We start from the raw sequence: 27,899 nt of genomic DNA, 5'->3' as shown, positions 1-27,899 counted from the left end.
ATGGCAATGGATAAATTAGTTTGCACAACATACCTTTGTCATGTTAAGCAACGAAATAGTAGTGTATAATAAATTTCAAACAGCATTTCGAGAAAAAAATTCGGTCTAAATGAAGTATTTAGGGTTGCGCAACTAGTGATTTCTTAGACCGAATGGGATTCGAATCAAACTGAATATTGACCACATTTTGAATAGCTTTTGAATGATTAACAGCCGTTTTAACAATTATTATTAAAGTGTGTTTACAACCTAGTATTCATAAGGTTTGCGAGTTTGTCATTATTTTGTACATTATGAAGAGTTGTTTAATAAACATGCACATGGAGCATTAAGAATGAATAGATTTCTTTGCAAGCACAGGACTGGGCTCATGGGGATGAAATTTATTGTACTTTTGATGCAATTCTGTTTAATTGTGCACAATTGACATTTCAGGGTGGTATAAAAATATTTGTATCTATTAATTTTGGCAATTCGATTTAAAGACTGAATCGAATAGGATACGATTCGATTTGTTATTCTAAAATATTCAACATTTATACATCCCTAAATTGATTGCAGTTGCAATGACATCAGTTATCACAAGCCAAGACATCCGAAACAAGAATAGAAAGAATGGAAGCTTTCATTCCAGATCTTGTGGGGACGCATAGAACTTTTAAAGTCGCAAAACGAAAGTGGCTCAAGAATAAGTGCCAGCTCTGCATTTAGTTTTTTTTAGTTATTTTTAAAGCGCTGCTATCGGGGCTGCACACTAGTTGCAGTGAAGCGAGTTTGTCGAACACACTCGCTGGCCAGCGCACTACACAGCAAGCATCACTAGACCTTTCTGTCTGATAGCCTGTGAATGCCACGTACGTGATGAGTGCACTCGCTCAAAGTGTCACTAAATTTCCTTCGTGGTTCCAGAATACCAGTCACATCATAGGAAAATGTGGCACCACTGTTTGTGCTATTTTAGTGTAAAATATGGTTGTGGCTGTGTAAAGAAATCTTTCTTGGAATTCACCCATAGTGCACTTATGTTTCACCACATGTAGAGAGAAAACATATCTTTCCAAATTTAGCGACCATAGCACTACTTTATGTGACTACTTGTGTTTTACATGTCGTTTCAGAGGGACTATTGCTGAATAATACCTGTGTCACACGGGCGTGTGGAAGGCCTTCCAACCGATAGTCAGTTGACTCAAAGGTCAAGTTCGAGCTGCTACACGGGCGGTTTCGAAAGCCGCTGAGTCAATAATCTATCGAGTCAACGGAGCACCTTACAACTCTATCGAAATCTCGATGGCCTTTGAGCAACGGAAACGGAAACCGTGCGAACATGCCCTCTCGCTAACAGTGTGCTCGTACTATCGGTTAGAAAGAACAAAACAAACCAAAAGGCTCTGAAAATACTATATATGAGTGTTATTAATTATTCAATAAAGTATTTTTGCCACTTGATATGTGCGAACTGCACATACTCTCGACATGCAGCGACGCAAACGTTGCCGCAGTTTCGCTACTCAACAACTTAAAAACTAAACATATATGTATGGCAACGAGTAAACATTTCTTGAAATGTATAAACAAACATAGAAGAAATTATAGTGCTTTTAAGTGGTTTTAATGTTGGTTAACTTTTCGTAACATGAAAACGAAAGTAAAGATCCGCAGCGCGACACAATTTTGCGAGAAACGCTTGAACCACTCAATGGTCTTTCGAAAGTGCCGTGTAGCAGCGCGACAACTCCTTTGAGTCTATAGAGTTGTGGCATTTCGAAGGCCGTCGACTGGAAGGCCTTCCAAATTTGCCCGTGTGACACGGGTATAACGCCTGAACGCGTGCTGTAATGTCCTCTGACCCTCTGAGCAAGATACCAGCACCCTTTCTGCAGGGCCTACTTGAGGCTGCGATCCCATCATGATGTGTCTATGTCCACCGCTAGGCAAATCCCATGTATACAAGTTCCGTTGCGACTCTCGGGCTGTGCGGCCTTCTGAGTGCATGAAGTAGGGATGGCACGAGTACTGTCGCTCAGCAGGTTTATTGAAAACAGTTTCCTAAGAGCAACAAGATGCCTATCGACAAAGGAGGTGACAAAATCGGTGGTGATATGGGCAGAGTGTAGTTGAGCATTTAGCTAGAAAACTCCTCAGTGTTGTAGATGGCTGACTCACGCAGGACTGTGCATGCTTGTCCATTTGGAAAGCTTTGGTAATTTCATGGGCGTGCATATCTGTGCCTTATAAGAATGGAAGTTTTGGGGAAACATGGCAAGCAGCCACATGACCAACAATGACTTGTTACATGAGAGCTGCATGTACCCTTTTGGTGAGTTAAGAATGTTCCTCTCAGGCGAACATTGGCCAATTTTGCCTCTGCAAGCCTTACTTCAACACAGCAGAAGTAGATGTAACACCCTTACAACAGCATGTATAGCCAGTTGTACTGCACTGTAAATGCTCCGACGCACTATACATGCCCCCACTCTCTTATATATTATCGTTGACCACACAAATGCCACTGAAATTTGATTTCATTGCCTCCTTCTACCTTTTTTAGTCATACTGTTTCTTTTGTTACCCTGTATACTTAATTGGCATGTTTTCAATAAACCTTCAGTTCTATGACAGTGCTCTTGTCATGCGTACTTTTTCTTGTCTTTTTGCACTGTAAATTGTGAATATTTTCCAACTCACCCAGTACTCCACTCTTGTTTGCCCGCCTATTTCTTCCTCCTAAAGGGACAATAAACAGGGTATCTACCAACCGGGAAAACCTGGAATTCTTATGAATTTTGAGTAGTGTGGAAATACTGAGGGAAAACTCTGGGAATTCGTGCTTCTATCAGGGAAAATTAGCTGTAATATTAAAGAAAGGGAACGAAATGCTGGCTCGAGTAGCAGAGAGGAATTTCAATGAATCGTCTTGACGCCATGTCATCGGCTGGAGGAGTTGCCGGTGTACAGTAAGTGACTGACTTTCCAGATGCCCAATAATTCCGACGGCTTCACGACACCCCCACATACCCCATAGAGTCAATGTATAAGAACGTCTATAAAAACGTATCTGAAATTTCGGACGCAATAACCCTTTGCCATCCGATTTTCCAGACTTTCCGTGACCACAGGTCCAGAACGGCAATAATCAAAGCCACCATCGCTGCCGTTTTGATTACCTCACCGCCTTGAACCGCTGCTCTCACGCAGATGCGCTGGCAGCCGTAGCTACCACTGCGGCAACGCTAGGCCTAGCTATTTCGACGTTCGCTATTAAGCTTCTTGCTGTTGGGCGCCGCGTTTTTCATTGAAGGAATTCGCCGCTGTCAGCAATGGCACCCTCCCCACCCACCCCCGTCTTATGGTCCTCGCGATTGGCTTCGAAGCTCGGAAAGCACGATGCATTGTATAATGCTGGTTCCCGAAAGTCAGCTTCACCTCAATACAGCAATGTTACAAAGTATTGCTGTGAAGCATGACAAGTGTGGGAAGGGCAATTGTCACGGGGCACAGTTTGTGCACCCCCCATCTCGTGTCACAGTATGAGCACCGTTATGCCTAATAAGTGCACTTGCAGGCCTTCAGAGCTTTTTCGGATGGGCCTGCGGTGATTTGAGCCCTTAAGGGCAGTAAAAGACAAATTCATTTTTTCTAACTGTCCGAATTTTCTGACGTATTTGGGGCTCCTAAGAAGTCCAAAAAAATCTGACGTTGATTGTACAAATGACCAAGAGGATGCTTCAAATGGTCTGTAGGGTGAACGCGCGGCAGAAGGAGGATGAGAACACAAAGGACCTACGCACTGAGGAATAAACTGGAAAGGAAGCATGCTGCCATTTTTTTTGAAGGAGCTCGAGCTCACAAAACAGTGTTGGCTGACACCGAGATGCAAGTGTCCCTGATCCGAGCCAAAACGAGCTCTTTAAAGCAGTGGAATGCAACACTGAGGCATTGTATGCCGGCTGAGAATTTGTCAGGACAGTTGAGGTTGACGTACCAGCTGTTGTGAGAAAATCTCACTTATGACAAAGTTTGGGCCTCATACCAATGAGCTTGCTACCAGGTGAGAGAAATAGCTCATATACGAAAATATTTGCTTCTGTATGCATCTCCTTTTTATTTGTATTTGAGAATGTTTGACTCGATTTGCAATGGGTTTTACAATTTTTTTTTTCGAAGATATCTTATTTGCTGCACATTTTACTAACCCCTCCATTCTGTTTTCTTTTGAATTAAAATAATCGCGAATCCTTACTATTCAAACTGGTTTAAGATTTTTCTTTTATTTTTTTAACATGCTTGCTAGAAAGTGACAGCATGAGGCGACATGGTGTCTGCCCATCTAGAAGGCTAAACCCCATGAGAGCGCTGTGCGCGACGGCGACGAGTGATGGCTTCGAGCGACAAAACGGGTCGTTGCTTGAACAGATGGATCGGTCTTGTCGCTCGATCGTTCTGTTCTAGAAATCTAGAATTCGTCGCTTGTTGCCCAGAAGTGCTATGAGTGACTAGCCAGTAGCGTGAAGCCGGAACTGGCTATGCATCGCCCAAGTACTACCAATTGTCACACGGAAGGAGCAAACGATTGAATTTTTATACGTGCAAGGATAAGAGAGACACTCAGAAATATTTTCTGCTGCTTTTTACAGTAAAATACATCAACTTAAATTAATAAAGCATGCCTAATGCTAGTTTCTGTGCCTATATTGCTGCGCTCATACCAACAATACTGGCGAGACGTCGCTCGAAGTCGTCGCTCGCATGGGGTGACTTGTAGGCGATGAGTGAACGCAACAGCCATCTCCATCGTGTCACTTGCAGCTGTCGCGCGTAAGATCAATTGCATGGTTTATACTTGACATAAAACGAAGTTCTGGGTCATTAAGGGAATTTTCAAAAGGCAACCAGGGAAAGCCCGGAAAACTCTGGGAATTTGGAAATGTCAACTTGGTAGACACCCTGAATAAAGGGATTAATTCAGATCAGAGGTTCCCAGACAATATGCTTTTTCTGATTTCGCCTAGCCATGGTTGTTGTGATGAATTATTTGAAGGAATCAATTGAACATCTAAAGGTGGGATGCAGTGGTTTGGTTGTTAAATACAATCTAATGTAAAGGTTTTACAGAAAGGAAGAGCGGGCTAAATTCGTTCCCCCCCCCCCCCCCCCCCCCCCCCCCCCGCAGTATCCTAAAACGCTGTTCACGAAAACTCTGGGTTCTGTGGAAACGAGTTTGGGAACCCCTGGTTTAGAGTATTGTTTCAAAAGTATAATTTCATTAAGTTCATGGTAGTAGAGAATTAAGGCCAAGCTTCCATTTTTTTTTTGTTTAGTGCCAGAACGCCAGCGCTGGTGCATCAGTGTTGCAAATGTATCTTCTCATATTTTGGCCATTCCATAAATGTTTATGAAACATGCCAAGTTTGTTCTGTGGCACATGATGTGGTCCATCTTTGCTGATGTAAAGCTCACTGGCCCCAAACAGATACGGTAAAGGTTCATCACTTCAAAAAGAGTTGGCGTTAATGCCACCATAGTTTCTTTATTCTATTGTGCCTTGTCAAGACTCCCGTCATGGTAAGAGTGGCTTTTTTTATGCCATTGTAGAAGTGCACTTTACCAATACTGCTCAACTTATTTTTCTCTTTAGTGACCCTCTTACATCAAGTAAAGTATGGGCTGCCCATCCATATTTGATCTCTTATCCACTCCACTGTCTTCTAGTCTTTTAGCCCTTTCCCTACTGCAAAAAATCACGAACGTTGTAGTAAACTTACTGGAATATTTCTGTTCACTCAGTTTGTAGAGATTTTTTTATGATCAGAACAGTATGCGATTTCTCAATTCAGTAAGGTTGCATTATTTCCCAAATTGCATGAAATAAAAGATTGAAGGCTTTTCTGCACAACATTGAGGTTTTGCAGTATGGTGCCCTGTGGGACTATATACACCGCAAAAAGAATATGAAAAGAAAATAGTCTAAGCGATGCAAAACACATGCGGATGAATAGTGGCTACTTTTCCACAGCTCCAAAGGCATTGTTAGTAGATGGAGGAACCACTCATTAGCAGTTGTAGGAACCTCCAGTCCATCCACATAATTGTCGGAATCCTCAGAGGAGAACACATCACTTTCTGCTCCCAAGGAAAGCTTCACGGAGCTATCGTCTGACGAGGAGCCATCAAAAAAAATTGCAGCATAGCCCATCTCACGATGACTCTCAACGATAATGTGTCAGCATTGAATCAATATAGCGATGCAACATACTGCCACCGTCGAAATGAGTTGTGTATGAGGCGTGTATGGCAGTGGGACTCTTCTTTTGTTCTTCCCTAAAAACAGTGTGCCATCTAGCACTGCTACTGTGAAGCTTGTGCATGGCCTCCAAAATTCTTGGCATGTTGGTGTGTGAACGCTAAAGAAATTCATCATGTTGCAGTCGGGCTCCTCTCTCGCGTCTTAAAGCCCCTCAATCTCCAAAAGTAGTGCCAACCACTTCCCTCCTCCTCCGCTGCACGGGTGCACTCAGCACGGCCTCGACAGTGCCTATGCTGGCCCTGCCTTAGCAGATGACGGCTAACATGCTACCGGAGGGAATCCACGGAAAAGTTTGTTTGAGCCTTGTGGAGCAGGTTTTGCTTCATCAGTCGGTAACTGACCTTGATAATGTTGTGTTGGAATAGCAAAAAAAAATAGAGAAAATGGCCATTATTTAAGGCATAAAGCGCTCGCATGTTGAGAGTTCGTGTTGCTGAAAAACACGATGCATGCACACGGTGTGCCCAGAGGCACGTAATTACCTCAGTTCCAGGTTTTGACTGCATGAAAGTATGCATATGTGGTTTCGTAGGTTTATTTACATACCTGCAGCATACTTTCGTTCAGCCGGCACGTGAGATTCCAACTGTGTGGGGCCAGCAGCGCCTAGCAACCGGGCCACTTCTGCTCCCCGCCTTTCACAGATGCGTGTAGCTCACGCACGGCTTGTGGCGGCCATGAGCAACATTTTTACATGTAGACAGTATTGATAATTTTAAGAACGTGCCAGCACATGGAATCGTTTATAACAGTGCAAGTGGTTGGAATTAGATAGCAAGTACAAAATTGATGAGACAACCGAAAGAGGTTCCGAAAATAATTATCCCCTCCTCATTAGCACCAGTAACACTATTGTTGAAGTGCTCATATTATATCGGTATACTATGTGCGTCTGTATTCATTTGCGTTGTGCAAGTTTTCGCAGGGAAGCAGTGTTGCCCAGACTACCCAGTGACTCGGTAGGCAAGAAATCTGTTAAATAACTAACATACATAGATACTCTAAAGAGGGTTTTAGGCTGTGGTCTGAGAGCAACTAATGTGGCAGTAAAACAGCAGCAAGAGCAGCGTGTTGCAAATAAAGAAGGTGCGCCGCACACGAGCAGCGGCCACAAGCGCTGCTCGTGCATTTGCTGCCCGATGACGAACGAATCAGAGATCCGGGACCAGGTCTAACCCCTGTAATTGTTTGGTATATTTCAAGTGGTATTGACACCCACCCTGTTGTCTGGCCCTTGAGTTCCGGCATTGGAGCAACTCTGCACCAAGCACAGCTTCGTCCGGAGGGCCATCACCAAGGCCATTGCTACAATCGACGCCTTGCTGACAGATGAGGCCACCCCTACGTGGGTGCGGCACCAGCATCTCGAGCTCGTTTTAGTAAAGCAGGCAGAGCTTATTGAGTTCGACCATGCCATCTAAGATACGCTCACTGATGCCAACCTGGAAGCAGACCTGACCGCAGCTTCCGAGTATGAGCAAATGGTAATGCTTACCAAGACGAGCGTGCGTCTCGCCACCAAACTGCGGCCACCTGTCCTGCTGGTCTCTATCGAATCCACAGAAAGCCCTACAGTGCAACTTGCCTTGCCAACTCATCCAAGTGCCCCTTCCGTGTCACCTGGAGTGTCACCCACGGCTTCGTTCTCTGACATTGCCCTGCCAAAGCTGCACATCCCGATGTTTTCTGGGGAGTGGCGCAACTGGCAAGGCTTTTGGGACCAGTATCAGGCAAGCATTCATGGCTTGCTGTCCAAGATAGACAAATTCAAATATCTGCTGACGTACCTGTCTGGGTCAGCCAAGACGGCAATTCAGGGTATCCACCTAGTCGAGGCCAATTACGATGTCGCCATTAAGGTGCTGTCGGACCGGTTCGGCCGTCATGACTTGCTGGTTGATGACCATCAGGACCACCTACTCGTCTGGGGCAAATTCATCTGGGGGCGTTTCCCCAAACGAGTATGCTGCTGCGTTGCGATGCGTCATCATGAAGGCCTCACCACCTGACCTTGGTATCCTGTACCGTCAGCGGCTAAAGGAGGCTTCTTCCTCAAATCACGCTGACACATCAGCAGTTACAGAAAACAAGGGCAGCAAGTGAAACATCTTATGACCTTCCTACAAATTCAAGTCGAAGCAAGGGAGGAAGGCCATCTCAACCAAGCCAGCTCATGTGCAAGCCAGTGGCATCATCAGTGTGAATCGCCACCTCAGGAGCTAAACCTGCCCTTCGCTGCAGCTCTATCAACTGAAGTAAGATCGCCTTACATGCGTCCCTGCCTCTTGTGCAACATATCAGACCATACAGTTCAAGAATGCTCTACGTCGCTCTCTTCAGAAGAAAAACAGGAAGTTTCAGGCACACAGACGTTACTTCCACTGCTCCAAACGCAACCACATCGCCAGTGAAGGCCAAAGTGCCAGAAATTTGCAATGTGCTCACTCTGCTGGCCAACACCTGACATCGCTGTGCTACATATGCACTCCAAGTCTCAACCAAGGAATGTGTCTGGGCAATGCGTCTGCACCCTCCATGCAATGTGTAAGCAGGCCGGGACCCATTGACACACCACCTCAGGCAACTTCCATGTCAATGAGTGGTACCGGACTCATGCCTGTTTTCCTACAGATGAGAAGTGCTTGGGCTGTCACACCAGCAAGGGCAATTTTGTTGATGTCCCTGCTAGACATGGGCAGTCAGCGCACTTTCATTCGGCGCATTTCATGCTCTAGTACTTAATTGTCGTGCTCAAGGTCTGGAGCGCCTCAAACTATTCACCTTCGGGAAAATGCATCACCCTGTGACCCTTACATGTAACCGAGTGTCCACCACATTCCGGAGTCAGCACAGTACCAATGAGATCACTATAGATGCTCTTGAAGTACCGGAAATCGCAGTGGTAACTAGTCCACAAGTGTATGGCACGATCATCACCATGATGACAAACCTCGGTCTTGTTCATGCTGATGCAACCCCTGAAGCAGCTGGTTTCCAAGAAAACGAGATCAGCATTCTCATTGGCTCTACTGGGACGTTGTAACTGGCCAGATAGCTTGACTATCACCAAAAGCTACTACAGTGGAAACCCGTTTTAGATGGACAATCCAGGGAGCCGTTGACAACTTCTCCCAAGATTGAACTGTACAAAGCATGTCTCTTGTTTTTGGTACTGGAGAGCCTCCCAGAGACGATGCGCCATTGAAAGCAACTAGTTCTTTGAAGTTGCCTCTGAATACAGTTGGCATGAATGAGACATTACTGAGAAATGTAACCAATACAAGTACAAAGCTCCCCTCGCCATGGAAGGGATCGGGACAGCGCCGCAGCTCCTTTGTTTACCAAGCTTCCATACAAGAGTGCTCCTATACAGAGAACAAGCCATCACCATGCCTCAGAAGGATGGCAAGAAAGGTAGCAAAGACGACGAAAACAAAGGCAAAGAACACAGGAGCCTTCAAGAGACACGACAGTGACAAGGTTGCCGAACATGGAACGGCCACCTAAAGCAGCCGCCACAGACGTGCCTAAGGAACCCCTGTCCAATAACGTCGTCATGAAGTCTACCAAAGGCAAAAAATGCTCACCTCCTACAATGCTGTCCAAGCTTAACAGATGAGGCTTAAGGCCATTGCCAACGATGGTTTCATGTACTCCGGACAGTAATTCATTGACGAGCACAAGCATGGCAATAAGCAACTACGTCAAGACGAAGGTGTACAAGCACTGCCCTTCCAAAATGGACACCAGCACATAACAGTCAGCGTTCAATTAGAGATCAACACAAGTGGAGACACGCGTACTGCATAAATGCTGCGTCTAGTTACAAGGGTGCCTACGATGGAAAGCCGCTTGACAGCTTCACACTTCTTACTTGGCAGATGTGCAACATGTTTGACTCAAGAGTTGAGCACGACGCTACCCAAATCAACTTTAATTCAGCATACATTGACAAGCTTTAACAGATTATCTGTGGAAGCATTGGCACAAGGAGTACTTGCTGCTTCCGCGCTCTGCACACGAGGCAATACCGAAGCTGCCACCAGAACTTCTGATTGGAGAGGTCGTCCTGGGGTCGAATCTTATAATGGTTCAGAAGGGGAACAGTTCACTTGGCCTCGTCTGATTGGTAAAAATTTTGCTTGTGTCGGAGGCCATCAGAGACAATGGGGTGGCACCGCAAATTATGATCACGTCACGCATCTGTCAGTCATTTCCAAAGTGAACCTATCTTTCGCTAAGAGCGGAACTGGCAAAGGGGTAGTCTGCTTTGGGTCCCGTTGTTGTGGCTTGGCTGTTGACTTGCGAGCTTGGCCGGTCACGCTGGTCACGTGACCCCGAACACATGCAGGCGCCGCATGCACCTGCGTTGGTTTTCGAAGGCTATTACTTGCCTTTGTCGTCTGCTTGGCATTGCGCTTTAGCTGTCGACCACGGCTGCAAGTGCGATACATGTTCGAAGAAATGACGGATAATGATTTGCATTGCCCCTGCCGGCTTTCTAAGTAGACCTTTCGCAGGCTACGCTATCAACTGGAGGAGACTCGGGTGCAAGCATACCAGTGGTTGTTCCACGCAGAGGAAGGAATTGCGCGCTGCGGTTCATCGCCACCGGCCTGCAGCTCCCAGAGGTTGATCGGAAGCTAAGCATTCATCGGAATGGCCTAGATCTCTGCTGCCGACACTGTCCACCAAGTTGCTTTTGCAATTACCGTGTGGCCAGTAGAAGGGCTGCGTCAGCTTTCCAGTGACCTCCGCTTCATAGCCAATGTCAAAGAGATATTTGCATGTTGAGATCAAATTCCCAGTGCTATCACTAGCGTCAATAGCTCGCAGATTGCCATTGAGCGATCAGAAGGGTTCAGCTTAGGCTGATCCAGCGCTTCCTTTGTTCGGCTCATAAAACTACATTCAGGACGGGAAGATATTGTGGAGATCTCTTATGTAGCTGCCCTTCTTTCTGTAGTTTGGAAGTGCCACATTTTGTTCCTCAATTTCGTAGCACAGTGCACCATCAGCACCACGCTCTTCGATTTTACTTCGTGCAGGCAATGCAGGGTCCGTGTATCGTAATGTTCGATTTCAAGTTCCATTGCTTCTACCACGCGACGCACCATAGGGCAGATCGCAGGGTGTAAGGGTTCCAGGACAGTCTCACCACTGTCATCCAGTTGTCAGAGTTGGAGGTCGTAGGGAGGAACTTGGGAGGAACTAGGCATACGGGATTTATTTACAGATATTTACATTAGACAAAGAGATACATTTGATAGTCTAGCGTGACTCCCAAATTCAGCACGCAAGACGAAGCATACAGCATACGAGCACGAAGCTCCAAACACACTGCTTCTCGAGCACGAGCACACCCTAGCAGCCGACAAACAACTGCTTATAAACACTGTGTCCTCCCTAGATCCCTAGGGGAGAAAAAAACATTCTACCAGTCATCGTAGCCAAGCCGCCTTTGAGCGGGAGGGCTTACACACACATGTAGTTTAGGAGAACTTGTTGTTGGGCGAGTTGGTAGGTATTAGCGAACATTGTTTAACTGCGCGAACAAACGGACCACAAAGACAGCATGGGACATGGACGGGTGCAGACTTGCAACTAATGTTCATTCCACAATGACCACATATAAGTACACCCCCGACAGTGAGATGAGGTTTATTGACGAGCGTAGGTAGGTCGCGTTTTGCTTATACAAGGTTTTACTTTTCTTTTATCGTGCCTTTTTTCGCGCATGCGCAGTAGTGTATGTCGGAGGTGTACTTATATGTGGTCGTTGTGGAATAAACATTAGTTGGAAGTCTGCGCCCGTCCATGTCCCATGCTGTCTTTGTGGTCCGTTTGTTCGCGCAGTTAAACATCGCTTACACACACACTTCCGCACAGGTTTCACTGCCCCCACCGAGGCCAGACAGGTTTCGCAGAACTCGGGAATTCCCCCGCTCCCGAAAGACCAGGTCGGCGATGGTGAGTTCAGTAAGAAAGCCTGGTTCGTCGACCTCATCTCGATACTCCTTGCGACGGAGAGTTGCTGACACGGTGTATTGTACTCCTTACACAGCAGACATTGTGATGCCATGAGGCTGGAGAAGGACAGTCAATTCCTAGAAAACGCCAACCCTGCTGCTGCAGCTGGCTGAGAAATTTTGCATGTCAGCACCTTGACAGGCCATTCCTAACAGCTCCTCCATGGCCCGGAAAATCTCGACTGTCCAGCGCTGACAACTGCTGGGCAGGAAGAGAATGGCTGGCGAGCAAGAATATGGCTTTGCTCTCTGCAACCCCTGCACACTTGAAATGCCTTCAACCATCTCACAACAACCGGCACAGAAGAGTCGATCCCAGCAACACAAAACCACTCAGCTTGCAAACGCCCGGAATTGGCTGTTAACCCACCAGGCTTCCTATCAAAATTTCAATGCAAGCCACTCAACTGGGAAACCAAAATTTTGCCCCAAAATTTCGTGCTGCCAAAGCGAGCGTTCACGTTCCCCTTGAGTTCGACCGAACCTGACCGTTGTGCTGCACAAGGTTTACGCTGAACTAAACCGAAGGCTCTCAACCACCAATACCCGAACATAACTTAAGCAGCCTAAGTTCACGAACAGCCTGTTCTTATCCTATCGCAGTGGCGTACTTATCGCACATACTGGTGCCACTGAACAGTCTGGTCAACTCCACAGGCCATTCGCGCTAGCTTTGTGGTCATTATTGAGAACACGTACTTGCGTCGTACGCAAACGTTTCATCACGCTAACTTTCGTTTCTTTCTCTAGTCCATACAGGACACGTACCCTAAACAAACTACTAAACTTGCGTGACTTACGCACTCCGCAGAACTCTAAAAAAAATATGCGTCTTCTAACAACTATTTCCATGCACGCTCACTAGAGAAGTCAGAACACTGCCGCCCTAAACACACAAGAGGAACCCAGTCATAAATCTGCTTCCTTCCGTCCACACAGGACACGTGCTAATGGATCTAACAGCTCTTCCCAGTGCAAATGATGCACTAACTGAAAATCTATGCGCTTAACCTTAGAAAATTCAAACACACTTATAAAAGAAAGGGTAACTAATACACATGCGCGTTACCATAGGCCCCTCAACGATAACCTTGACCTTCAGGTTACCCACACGCACACAAAAAAAGAAGCCTACCTACTCATTAACACCTCGCAAGACTAACTGTTTATATAAAACACCTATTTCAAACGTCTGAGCTTCTCAAATGAAAACATAAAGAAAGCTCATACCTTACATAGTTAAAAAGAAATTTGTCTCAAATCGCGAAAATTTTCCAATGCTCAAAATTAAAACACCTTTCACTTCTGCGGAAGCTCCCTTGGTCTCCCGTTCCAAACGTTTATGTCTGACTCATACTTTTTAGCCCTACTCGAGGTGGTCGCGATTCGAAAGCTATTCTGGCTACCCAGGAACAACAAAAGGGCTGACACACTATCAGCTCCTTCAAGACGTTATAGTCTCCTGCCAATTTGCGTCCTGGTGCCACGTTTTCATCATGAACTCGACTGACCACGTCGAGACTCCCTATCACCTCGTCTCGTCTTGCCACCTTGCACTCCTCCACACTACAGGCTGCATTCCGAAAAGAGCGACAGAACGATGAGGAACATAACTGCACCATGCCCTTTGTCTGCGTCCGTGCAGAACATGCTTCTCGGTCTCTTTTTGACCGGTGGCCCGAACGTGTTTGATGCGGCAACGTCGTCAACGGCCGCACCTTTCTTTTCCTCGCGCCCTGGCTTTTTGCGTCTGTCGCTGTCTTTGGCTGCTCTACATTATTCACCGTCTTTCGGTTTTTACCGCACTTCTTTCTACGGCGCTTTCTCTTTAGTCCCTTTTATGCCGCCTTCTCGCCCCTCTTGCTGGCCGGTACACATCTCGTCAGCCCAGATCGCTCTCCTACCAGCACAGTCCGAGTAATTTTCATTTAAATTAACGCTCACTTTGCCACGACTGGCAGACAGCCCAATTGACTCTGGAACAATGCAGCAGTCTTTTCTCGAGCTATGCAACTCGCACTCTTGTGAACTGCCCTCTACTGCACTGCCCTGCCCAGCTCACGCTGTGCCTCGGCACACAGCTAGTCGGTCTCGGTCGCTGTCTCACCCGCACAGTCCGAATGGTTCCTAACTAAATCATTGCCTCTCGTGGCTACCTAGACTGGGGGATAGTTGCACCAATCCCTGAACAATGCAGTTGTCTTCCCTTGAGCTACGCAGCTCGCAATCCTTCGAACTGCCCTCAACCGCATCGTCCAGCTGGCACTGCACTTCGGCACGCAGATTTGACTCGACATGGGTGCTCGCGTCTGTCGGATCAGCAGTACTCTGTACTTCGTTAACAACCGTGTTAACATTACAAGCGACGCACACGCGTGGAGTCTGTGCCAATTCATTCACAGCTGGCCTAGCTGTCTCTAGTGTTCTGTTGGCACAGCACCTCGTCGCTCTCACTACGGCCTTTAACGGCGTCTGCTGCCACAAAGGCATCGTTAGCTGCTAGCACTTCGAGTTCACCTATGAACGTGCTGCTAATCTCGCAGGTGCTACTACTTCTGTCGGCTTTCGACCAAAATCTGCTATCTACTTCCTCCCACTTTTGCTGCGTCCAGCCTACAGATTTCTCAAGCCACTGTTGACTTTCGATTGACTGCTCCAAACCTTGAATCTCTTTGTTCAATGCAGCAACATACTGCCTCGTTACTTACTGCCTCGTTACTGGGCCTTCTTTCTGCGAAATTCTTTTTAGTTCCTGCCTAGCTTTTTCCTGTTTTTGCCTCATTTCTTCCTGTTCTTGCCTAATTGCTTCCTGTTCCCGTTTTTTGCTTAGAATTCGTTTACGTTGATGTTTGATAAATTTCAAATCATTGTCACTTTGGAGAATGGTTTTAAGAATTTCTGCTTCCGTAAAGTCCTCCTCTACGTCTACCTCGACCTCTTCACACAACCACAACAGGTCAGCTCTCGTCAAACACAATAGGACCATAGTCGCTACTTTAAGCTTTGGCTCTGCTGTCACACAATATTTGCCGCGATACCCACGCAAATCAGAATACAAGTAAAAGATCCCCAGTGATTGAAATCTACAAACAGAGAAATTGAAGCCTGGTAAATATTGCAGCCAAAACCTAACGCTTACCCACTGAAGCAGCACCACATCACCAGTCCTTCTCCACCATATCCAGTCAGTTGCAAGAGGTGGTCAGTCTCAAGTCGCCTCCAACTTGATCGGGATACCGGTCGGTCATCATATCCCATAGTCCGTGAGCTGTCATTGCTGTCTACGTGCTGTAAGCCAATCTCACCACTGCCATCCAGTTGTAAGGGTTGTAGGACGATCTCACCGCTGTCATCCAGTTGTCAGAGTTGGAGGTCGTAGGGAGGAACTTGGGAGGAACTAGGCGTACGGGATTTATTTACAGATATTTACATTAAACGAAGATACATTCGACAGTCTAGTGCGACTCCCAAATGGAGCACTCAAGACGAAGCATACAGCATACGAGCACGAAGCTCCAAACACACTGCTTCTTGAGCACGAGCACACAGCTCACGAGCACACCCTAGCAGCCGACAAACAGCTGCTTATAAACACTGTGTCCTCCCTAGATCCCTAGGTGAGGAAAAAAACTTTCAACCAGTCATCGTAGCCGAGCCGCCTTTGAGTGGGAGGGCTTACACACACACACTTCCGCACAGGTTTCACTGCCCCCACCGAGGCCAGACGGGTTTCGCAGAACTCTGGGCTTACGTCTTGAAAGGCGCATGGCAAGGTGCCGCCAAATACATTCCCTCGGGAACTCTCCCGAAAGACCAGGTCGGCGGTGCCGAGTTCAGTAACAAAGCCTGGTTCGTCGACCTCATCTGTGAATTCCCGCGACGGAGAGTCGCTGACGTGGCATATTGTCCGCCTTACACAGCAGACATCTTGACGCCAAGAGGCTGGAGAAGGCTGGTCGGTTCCTAGAAAACGCCAACCCTGCTGCTGCAGCTGGCTGAGAAACTTTGCATGTCGGCACCTTGGCAGGCCATTCCTAACAAGGGATAGAGGCAGCGTGGTGGCAAGCCAGTCATGTCCGAGCCGATGACGAAGGGTGACAAAAGAAGGAAGATTGATACTGTTACGTGTAGAAAGACACAGACGAAAGAGGCTATTTACACTGGACTGGAGCCAGAGCGCCAGCCTGACATTCACTCGCACCAAGGGCACAGACCCACTTCGTCGTCGTTCTTGCGGCGGCTCGTCCCTTGAGCATCGCTCGATGATATCGTAATACTACCCCCCAGCGGCAAAAGCACCGTCACGGTGCTGTTAAATATCCAAGGGGCCTGGAGAGTTGCAGGGCTTGAGTCGGGTGACATGAACAATGTCACTGGTTGTCACAGCAGAGGACGTAGTGGGCGTGGCTAGAGTGATTTCGTAGGTGACATCGGTCACTTGCGAATCACGCGATATTTGCCCGTGTAGCAGGAAAGCAGTTTTCCACAAAAGCCGACTTTACGCGATGGTGACCAAAGCAATGTGAGGGTGCCGGGCACAAAATTGACATCACGGTGACGGAGGTCGTAGCGTTGCTTTTGTTTGTCTTGAGAGACTTGTAGACGAGCGTGCGCAAGTTGGCGAGCATGGTCAGAATGGGCGATAGCATCACGGGCATAAGCGCTAGTTGATGCTGTGGTGGACGGAAGCACAGTGTCCAGTGGTAGCGTCGGTTCACGGCCATACAAGAGGTAAAAAGGCGAAAAGCCAGCAGTGTCGAGACGGGAAGATTTGTATTCAAAGGTGATGTAAGGTAGAGCCTGGTCCCAGTCACGGTGGTCGTCTGAAACGTATTTGGATAGCATGTCTGTAAGGGTGAGGTTCAAACACTCAGTGAGGCCGTTTGTTTGAGGGTGGTAGGAGGTGGTAAATTTATGCTGTATTGAGCCAGGCACGCATGATGTCGTCAATGACTTTGGCTAAGAACGTATGGCCACGGTCTGTTAGCAATTGACGCGGAGCACCATGAATCAAAATGATATCGTAATAATACAGTCAGTCAGTCAGTTACCAGCTTGATTACGAGAAAGCGTTTGATTCTGTCGAAACCTCAGCAGTCATGGAGGCATTACGGAATCGGGGTGTAGACGAGCCGTATGTAAAAATACTAAAAGATATCTATAGCGGCTCCACAGCCACCGTAGTCCTCCATAAAGAAAGCAACAAAATCCCAATAAAGAAAGGCGTCAGGCAGGGAGATACGATCTCTCCAATGCTGTTCACAGTGTGTTTACAGGAGGTATTCAGAGACCTGGATTGGGAAGAATTGGGGATAAAAGTTAATGGAGAATACCTTAGTAACTTGCGATTTGCTGATGGTATTGCCTTGCTTAGTAACTCAGGGGACCAATTGCAATGCATGCTCACTGACCTGGAGAGGCAAAGCAGAAAAGTGGGTCTAAAAATTAATCTGCAGAAAACTAAAGCAATGTTTAACAGTCTCGGAAGAGAACAGCAATTTACAATAGGCAGCGAGGCACTGGAAGTCGTAAGGGAATACATCTACTTAGGGCAGGTAGTGACAGCGGATCCGGATCATGAGACGGAAATAATCAGAAGAATGGGCTGGGGTGCGTTTGGCAGGCATTCTCAGATCATGAACAGCAGGTTGCCATTATCCCTCAAGAGAAAAGTGTATAATAGCTGTGCCTTACGAAAAGGGTTTTACTCAAATTGAGGATGACGCAACGAGCTATGGAAAGAAGAATGATAGATGTAACGTTAAGGGATAAGAAAAGAGCAGATTGGGTGAGGGAACAAACGCGAGTTAATGACATCTTGGTTGAAATCAAGAAAAAGAAATGGGCATGGGCCGGACATGTAATGAGGAGGGAAGATAACCGATGGTCATTAAGGGTTACGGACTGGATCCCAAGGGAAGGGAAGCGTAGCAGGTGGCGGCAGAAAGTTAGGTGGGCGGATGAGATTAAGAAGTTTGCAGGGACGGCATGGCCACAATTAGTACGTGACCGGGGTTGTTGGAGAAGTATGGGAGAGGCCTTTGCCCTGCAGTGGGCGTAACCAGGCTGATGATGATGATAGTCAGTTAGTAAAGGTGGCCCTAAGAACCAGTTCATGGTTTTGTCGCGCTCGCTGCTTGAGGAGTGCTGGCAGCGAATTCCTGTTGCGGGTATCATGCAAGCTCCTGGTAGCAGGCAACCTAGTGCTGCACTCTGCCAACTCATTTGTGCTTACAGTACCACCTGTCAGCTGAGAATGAAAAAGAATGACATTAATAAATTATTTCTGCACTGCGTAAAAGCTTGGCACCACACGTTTACACTTTAGAACTTGCCGTTAATTTATATTTTATATTTAATTATCAAGCTGCAGTGCCTCGATTAGCTCATCATATGATGACGTACACTTCAATGATAGCACCCTCTCGTCTGTTGGTCATGTCCTCTCCTTCTTCCATCTCCAGCTTGGGAGTGGCACATTTAGTGATGTGAGCAGCGAAGTTAATGGTTCGTTTTCTGAACCATTATAATATTCTGCCCTTGGTGCACGACGTCGATTTGTCGCCTATCCTGTGGAAGCTTGCCCAGGTGATGGAACTGCTTCCTGGTTACAACGGAGTCCCTCGAGCGTGCTGCCTGAAGTTGGCGTCCAGCTCTGTGATAAGGCATCTTGTACTAAAGAGTTATTTCGAGAAGCCGGCAGCCTTTAGCAATTCGTTGGCCGCAGGAATGCGTTACAAATAAAGAAGGTACATTGCGCTCAAGCGGTAGCCACGGGCGCTGCTTGCGCAGTTGCTGCCAGATGATGAAAGAGTCAGACGTCCGGGTACAGTTCTAATCCCTGTCATTGTTTGCTACACGGTGAACCCCATGCCTAGCACTGGTGATGATGGGCCAGTGTTTGTTGTCTTCACTACATTTAACTTTGGGAACAAAAAGCTGTCCTGGACACCTAAGGGCTCACCTTGATGAGCATGTCATAGTGTGTCTTCAGGTGCTGCACATGTACAATATCTCGTCCCCAACGGCGCAGGTCTAAAGACGGCGCTCGATGATACGGTAAGGGCCTTTGTACTTGGGCAATAGTTTCAAAGAGAGACCAGTTGAATAGCCATGAACTGACAGCCACACAAGCATGCCAAGAAGGAAAGTGGGCGCATCAATGTAGTCGGCGCGGCTGCTCTTCTGACGCTCCTGGTCAGTTGAAGTTAAGGCCCGTGCAAGTTCATGGCACTTCTCAGCATGTCTCGCAGCAACAGAAACGGGTACACACTCGGATGCATCATGCCAGTATAGTAGAACTGTGCTGATAGTGTGCAATGGATGGTGGCCGTACAATAAGAGAAAAGGCGAAAAACCAGTGGTGTTGTGGTTCGCGGTTTTGTATGCATAGATGACAAAGGTTAGAATGAGGTCCCAATTTGTGTGGTTAGGCGCGACATACATCGCAAGGATGTTTGAAGCGTTAAGTAAGCCTGTCGGTTTGAGGTAGCAGTAGTTGGTTTGTTGGTATGCAGTAGTTGTCTGATGAACAATGCGGCACTGATTGAGGGTGGCTTCAACGGCTTTGGACAAAAAGACGCGCCTGCAATTATTGAGCAGTTCTTGGGGTGGACTGGGGCAGAGGATAAAGCTGCGAAGGAGGAATGACGCTGTGTCGCATGCTGTAGCTGCCGGTAAGGTGGCGGTTTTGGCGTATTACATGAGATCGTTAATTGTGACAACGGCCCAGCAGTTACCAGCAGTTGTCAGGGGAAGTGGCCCATACAAACCAATGCCGATGCGCCCAAACGCCTGGGCAGGGCAAGGTAGAGGCTATTATGCACCTGGTGACTAGGGGCCTGGAGATCTGCGGCATTGGCAATTGGGGCAAGAGGGAACAAAATTCTTAACATAGTTGTACATCCCTCACCACTAGTACCGCTGCTGAAAGTGTTGGTAAGTCTTCAAAACTGCCGAGTGCTCCCATTGGTGATCAGCATGGAAGGATGCATAGATTTCGGAGCACAGTCTTTGAGGCATTACCAGTAACTGGTACGGTCATCTGAGCAGTAATTATGTCAGCGAAACAAGTAATCACAAATGGCAAAATGGTAAGCTTGATGAAGCAGCATGCGAGATGTTGGTTGTGTTGAATCGTAGAGAAAGTGTATAAGGGAAGCAACCCAGTGTTCCTTGCACTAGTGATGACGATTGGCCAGCATTCGTCATCTTTACTATAATACAAATCGATACAAACATTTGCACTTTTATTCCCCTGCAGCAGGAAAGCAGCCATGTTCCCCGCACAGGCATCAATTAGGCGGGGCATCAATTGGAGAGTAAAGAGAAAGGCGAGATACAGTGGTGCAACATGGGCAAGTCTGGCCATCTAGGATTAAAAATTGCAGCTGGATGAAATTTGACAACTTTAGTCAACATCGGTTCACTGCGCAAGGTATATTAGTTGATGGCGACTATACTCGTCAGCAATAAAGAAAGGGTTAGTCCTACACCTGTTATATTTTATTCCATCACTTATTGCAGGGTCCCGAGCTCCTTCTCAACCCTAAAAGGACACTAATGGCAAATATTAAGCCAACATGAACTTAAAAGTACCATTCCGTGAACCTTACAGCACTTGTTTCATGCCCAGAAAATAGTTAGTCTGAAAGAAAATTTCATCTGAAGTGTGTGCTTATATTTAGAGAAATTCAAATTTCCCGCCCCCCAGAGGGCGAGTGGTGACGTTGCGTAAGCCATCACGGCCCTTTTGTGCCCTGGGTGAGTAAAGCACCACCTGACACACGGTGCTACAGCTTTTTATGCACAACTCAAACGTGTGGCTGTGGAGGAAACTGAGCCAGGGCATAGCAGTGGATTCGCCGCTCCATCTGCTTTTGGTCAAGTGGTGTGGGCCGTTGTAACATCCCACTACTTCACATGAACCTGCAATTCCCTGCCACTTGCAGTTTGTGAGAGTTTTGCGAGCGATCAAAACCAGCGCAGCTCTACACGATACTAAAACTACTGATAGGCAAAAGCATGGGTGGTATAGAGCCAAAAACGAAACCTTTGGACCACCTCCATCGTTGTGATGGGCAACATGAGCTTTTTTTTTTTTTCTAAATATTGAATAGAACTGGACAAGTAGCATTTTCTTCTGTCTTATAATGCAATGATCTTTTTATTAGGAGAAGTGGAAAACTAGACAGAATTGTGAGTGCCTACGTCATTGGACTAGTACTTGAATGTCCCGGTTGAGCTGCACATCGCATCCTTCATTTGCCTCAATTTTTTATTACTGAACCTGTTTGCTATAATATTGAAGCCTTAGATGTTCTGAAACATCAATCCATCAATGTAGCGCGACCTAATATTTGCCTTTAGTGTTCCTTTAACCCATGATAGTGTGCAAGCATGACTGAATGAGGATGTAGGAAGAAACAGATACACAGAGAGGGCGCATTTTTTCATGGTCAGAACATATACTATAATGGTTACAACGATGAACCGAGGTATTGTCTCCTTTTCAGATAGCGACACTGATGGCTTGCTCTTGCACCTTTTCTCTGATTTTGCAATTCATAGGCCTCCACAAGCTCCCTTGTCATCCTGCTATGAGCCCTACACAAAATAGAAGTACTTTCAGACACGTGTTTGCCAGGACAATCGCGGCAATGTATGCCCAAATTGCCCGAGATTACCCTAGGGACTTATACATCGATGCTCTTTTAGTCTCTCATTGATGCATCTTCCAGTTCGACCAACATACGTTCTTCTGCACGAAAGCGGAATTGCATAGACATTGTATCTGTTTCTTTCTACGTCCTCATTTAGTTGTGCTTACTCTATCATAAATTAAAACAAACTAGCGCACCAAAATCTTTTAACCAAGTTCCTTTAACATCCACATTTCTGCCCCATATGTTAGTACCAGTGCAATGCAATCATTTTACACTTTCACAGATAATGACAAGCTGCCAAACATGGCTTCACATTGCCTATAATATGCCCCAAGCTATTTCTAATTTTTATAAATGTTGTCGTGACCTGGGTCACCTTGACAATTTGGCCTAGAAGAATGTCGCTGAATTCCAATCGCAAATTCTTTTTTGACTGGGCTGTTAAATTATACTTTAGTCGTCAGAATATCAATTCTGAAGCCTATTCTTAGAACAGAGAACCTTGGTGTGTAGATCAAGCGGTGACAATTGTGTCTGCAAAGTATCAAGCAGCTGCACTACACAAGAACAGCTGAAATATCTGAAGCTCGTATGCACTTCCTCTTGAGGAGCCTTGCTTCCAGCCAAGGAGTCGCATGCGCAAATGTTTCTATGCACTGCCTGCCTGCACTGTCACCGATTATAGTATAAATTGTCTAATGTGGAAGAATGTGCAAGCCCTCATTATTGCCACTAGGAGTGCACCATCCTGCAAAAAGAGGGCGGGAAGGAAAAATGCAGATCCTGCTTACTGTGAAATTATGCCAAGTTATGCGAAGCATACCCACTATAGCAACGCGAGCATGATGATATTGTCACAGACAAAACCACAAAAGACTTCGGTCGACACCATAGATCTGTTTATATATCGCTGTCCTGGCACTTTCGTCGTTTTCTTCTTCTGGGAGCCACCCAACATGCCTAGCATGTGGCACCGAATCGCACCGAGTGGCTGTCAGCTGTGTCGAGGTTGTGGCAATATATACCCAGCGGCTCAGGTTGGTAGGCATGGCCATCTCCGCAGTGTGGGAGAAAAGATAGATAAGTGCACTCAGAGTGCCTGAAATTTGCAAAGAATGCTCCACATTAAAAGAAAGGCAGCAGGGCTGATGATGTAAGCACGACGTGGTCCCTCCTTGGCTGAGAGAAAGCAGGGAAGAAAAGTTGCTTGCGGATGCTAGTGAAGCTCTAAGTCTGGCAGCATGGCAACATAACATTTCAATTTGTTCCATCTTTTCTACAATGACTCGATTTGAAAAATTATTGTGTTAAGATCCTCACTTGTTGGTGCCCTGCAAGTTGCAGTGCAAAAACACAGTAGCATTATAGGTGGACTTGACTGACTTGGGAGGTATCATCGTCTGGCCTAAAGCATTCTTCCAATCCCGCAGTGCAGTCTAACATGACATCTTGTAGTGCTAGCTGTCATGAAGGAAGAATGTGTGTAACTGGTGCAGGCATCCGCAGATGTTTCAAAGAGCGACATTGGCGTTCGAGAAGCATGAAATTGTGGCCTAATAGTTAGAGCATTCAGTAGTTTATTGAACTGTTTATTTATGTTCCCAAAAACAGCATCAATAAGCCTTCTAATTTGGTGCACAAGGAAGAAAAACACAACAAGGTGTCATAAACAAAATACATATTGCGTATGCATATACAGTCAGCGACCGATTTTTCGGACCCTCTAGGGAACGTAAAAACGTCCGAAAATTCAGGCAGTCCGAAAAAATGAATGCATGCAAAAAAAACGCACTTTTTCTTTTTTTTATCGGATCTTGAGGTAAAGGGCGAAGTATCAGGCTTCCGAAACCCTGCCAAAGCATCAGTGAAGTGGCTATAAAACGAGGCGTTCAAAAACTCTGTATGCAGCCGACTGCCGGTTTATTATGTACATTGCATCGTCGGGCAGCCGGTGTTATTGCTGCAGTGGCTTAAAGAACTTGTTGCTTGTTGTTTGGATGGCGTTCCGGTTGCATGCGATCATATTCGCCTCGATCTGAGCAAGGGTCATGTCAGCACTGTACACCGATGAAAGAGTCAACAGTGCACGCGTCAACTCGGCGCTTGTAGTCGGCGCAGGCATTGGCTCCTCATTTTCAACATCGGAGTCTTCTGAATCCCTCACAACCTGACGGACTATTTCCTCGTCAGTCAGTTCTGTGCAGAAGTCGAGCTCGTTGTCAGCGTCAACAAACTGTTCGAAAGTTACTTCCGTAGGTATGGAAGCCCAGCAGAGCGGAGGTCGTTGATCACGTCGTCCATGGGCGCCGAACTCCTTGCTCACGCCAGCCTGGGTTCGGCCGCTCATGACTTGCTTAATTATGGCAGCTTTCTTCTCCATCGTTAACCGACGGTACTGCTTTCCGTGCTTCGATGCCATCGGCGAGGACGACGAAGACAGAGTGGGGGCCATCGAAGGCAAGGGAAATCCTCAAGTTGCGAACACTGGAGCTCGCTGACGAGCGTCGAAGCACCTAGACCTAGCGTCGCAGAGCACACTTGAACAGCACAGCCACACACCACGCTAGCCAAAACGTGGCCGGCGTAAACAAACGAAATGGCGCCGCTCCGGAAACTCCGCCGAAGGCGGAAGTGCGGCGATAAACATAGCCAGCGTGGCCAGACCAAATCGGTGTGTGACGGCTAGATTCGGCTAGTTGTGGTTCAAAGCGGTGATATGCTTTGGCTGCAAGTCGATTTCCTTCGCAAGGGCGCTGCGCGAGGAGCCAAAGGACCTTCTGTCGCGTCAAAAAGTCCGGAAAATTGGACGGCGGGGGGTTCAAGCGTCCGAAACTTCAGATGTCCTTATACATTGATTCTATGGGGCTCGTGGCGGTGCCGCGAAGACGTCCGAAATATCAGGCATGTCCGAAAATTTGGGCGTCCGAAAATTCAGTCGTTGACTGTACACATATAAATATAAGCAGTAGGCCGGCAATGTGCTTATACCTATTTTACCGGTAAGTACCCAGCGGCAGTTTCCACCTGCATCCCACAGCCACGACAGATGCTATACTAGAATGCCAGTATTATGGTCATTGTTCTTGAGAAGTAAAATATGTAGGGATGAATTACTGTCTTTGTAATGTAAACGGCTTCACTTGAAACTGTTAAGATACTGCAAGGTCGTGCATTTCCACTGTCTTTTCTTTTGTAATTCAAGTGCACACCAATGGGATGGAATCATTTCAGATCTTCCATCGGGTTGAATTAAGGGTTGGATTTTGCTGTAACTGGTAAGCATTATGAAAAGTGCAAGGCATTTGCATAGACTTTGTTCGCTTACTGACTCTAAGCATTTTATATCAGCCTGGCTTTTTGAGCCTCATGCATTCCTTGAAACAGGGCCAAAGAAAGAAGTTCCTTGTTTGATGCTTTAGTTACGACACGAACTCGCCCATTGCTTGAGCATTCATTGAGCCTTGTCTTCTTTTACACCCGCCGTGGTTGCTCAGTGGCCATGGTGTTGGGCTGCTGAGCACGAGGTCGCGGGATCGAATCCTGGCCATGGCGGCCGCATTTCGATGGGGGCAAAATGCGAAAACACCCATGTGCTTAGATTTAGGTGCACGTTAAAGAACCCCAGGTGGTCGAAATTTCCGGAGTCCTCCACTACGGCGTGCCTCATAATCAGAAAGCGGTTTTGGCACGTAAAACCACATAATTTTTTTCTTCTTTTACAGTCCGTTTGAAGGCATGAGGCAGATGGAGGCCATGCTGGGCCCCATGCTCGGAGCATTCCCAGGAATCGGGGGCACACGGCGTTCAGCCAGCCTTGGGCTGTTCCCTACCGACATGTTCTCCACCATTGTGAGTGCCCCGTGGGTGGTAACCCTGAATTGTTTATCAGGTTTTGTGTGACTCGCATGCAGTCCAAAAGTTGTGGAGCCCTTTTGTTCAGGTTCAATTTTTAAATCATAATTTTGCTCTGGTACTTAAATGCATTTTTCCTGTCTTTGTTATGTTCCATATAAAGTCCAACGGTGACAATACCGTCTCCACGTGCCATATGCTGTATGTATGAGTGAAAGCATGTGAGGGAAGCTGACAATCGCGTCTCGATATGGTGTACGAGAAGGAGGAAAGTGCAGAATAAACACGCCGTCTTCCATTCCGTGGAAGGCCGTGGGGGAATGGGTGGGAGGGGGGGTGTGGCATTGTGCTTCTGCAGCAACTGCGTGTTTCGTGACAGGGTGCAAGGGGAACTGACGATCGTGGCCCGATCTCGTGTGATAGGGAAGAGAGTGGGGAAGCAGCGCGGGTGGGAGGAAGCGGGGGCGGCTTCGACCCTTTCAACAAGTGCGTGCTTTGCACGGCAGCGCACGCGGTATTTTGAACGGGATCCGCAGACGGCTCATAGCTTTGTGCACGCTGTGTTCTCGCCGCTCTTGCATTGAAGTGATAGACAGCGTTAAGGTCACTTCGCTCGCTGCAGCTGCCGCACTTGCTCACACCAGGGCTTTAACTGCGAGTGACCATGCTGATCGAGTGCGATGTGTTCATGTTCACTTGTGCGCGCTGACACCATGCTTAATTCAGTTAGCAAGCGAATGTTTCCAAGTTTATACAGCCAATAAACATACCATCCTTACTTTGTATAGCTGTCTACCAATTTGCTATCGCAATCGATGATTTGCCTTTTGGGCAAAACTGCAACTCTCGCTTTTTTCGCATGGTCCTCGTGCTTTATTCTTGAAGTTAATCTATAGCAAGTACAAAGCCCCCCACTGCAAGCAATGCTATCAGCCACGCCAGCGGAGTGGACGTGAATGCTTCGCAGGCTTCGTTTTGTGCCATCAATGTAAAGACATAATCGGCATGGTATGAAAGCTTATCTTTGTCGTGGACTCGCAAGTTAAAAAAGAAGACTTGAAACACAAATTTTTTTCTTTCTTTGGTTGCACAATAGTGCAAAAACCTTTACAGCTCCTTTCGTGCAAGAAAAATTTGTCAGCAACTGTACTTATTTGCATAAAAAGTCCAATTTCAATATGATAAAGTAAAGGGCTGACTTTATCAACTTCGTTACCCTAAGTTCAGCTATGTTGTCTTGAAAACGTTGTGATAGTAAAAAATTGCTACATGGGATGCCACACTGCACCCTTTTAAAAGCTTTGGCAGGGCTTTGAAAGCCCTTGAATTTCTGTCTCTGAGACCTGTACGAACCCTGATTGAACAAATGGAGTCTTCGTGTAAAGCCCCGCATGAGACAATGCCACTGAAGTTATCTGTCTCCCTCTCTCTCTCTCTTTCTGCAGGGCCGCCTCTCTCAGGACCCGAACTGCCACAGCTTCTCGTCATCCTCGGTGATGACGATGACGACTGATGAGAATGGGCGACCGCAGGTCTACCAGGCCACCCAGTCAACTCGCACTGCCCCAGGGGGGGTGAGTTCCTTGGCATGGCCTGCCTCATCGCTTGTACACTGGTCAATGTTGCAAACACACAGCGGGTAGGATGAACCGAGAGCTCTGATTGTAGTTAAACTCTATATAAATCGATACTTCGTTTATTTGAAATTTCATTATATCGAAATTCAACCATTTATGCAAATGAGTACAGTTGCCAATGGATTTCTCTCACACTGAAGAGGGGCTGCAATATTTTCCAAATTACCAGGCAATCAGAAAAAACAAATTTAAATGAAAAAAAGTCATTTCTTTGAAATTCGGAGTCGATGACCAAAGATACGGTTTCATGCCCTGTCGACAATATCTTCACATCGACAGTACGAAGCGTAGCCTGCGGGGCTTTTGTGTGCAGTCTGCTGCCGTGGCTAATAGTGTTACCCACAGTGAGATGGTGCTTTCGTGAAGAGTGCAGGCAGAGGAGAGAGAACATTTTGTTTGGCTCTTGCGT

The 27,899-nt window shown here is 46.8% G+C and overlaps 1 protein-coding gene across 3 annotated transcripts in view; it reads left to right on the top strand.

Moving 5' to 3' along the window:
* The window catches only part of LOC142576667 (myeloid leukemia factor 2-like), an 81,536-nt gene that overhangs the window by 763 nt on the left and 52,874 nt on the right, over positions 1 to 27,899 (top strand). For all 3 annotated transcript variants that reach the window (XR_012826914.1, XM_075686895.1, XM_075686896.1), the window contains exons 2-3: positions 25,724 to 25,850; positions 27,299 to 27,427. Coding sequence is in view for 2 of the 3 variants with exons in the window: in XM_075686895.1 (XP_075543010.1) it covers positions 25,724 to 25,850; positions 27,299 to 27,427 (256 nt within the window). In the remaining variant the exon portion in view is untranslated. The remainder of the gene's footprint in view (positions 1 to 25,723; positions 25,851 to 27,298; positions 27,428 to 27,899) is intronic.

Source organism: Dermacentor variabilis, chromosome 3, assembly GCF_050947875.1.
Source record: "Dermacentor variabilis isolate Ectoservices chromosome 3, ASM5094787v1, whole genome shotgun sequence".
Taxonomy (NCBI): domain Eukaryota; kingdom Metazoa; phylum Arthropoda; class Arachnida; order Ixodida; family Ixodidae; genus Dermacentor; species Dermacentor variabilis.
Note: the sequence above shows the minus strand (reverse complement) of the source record. Positions and strands in the feature narration are given on the sequence as shown.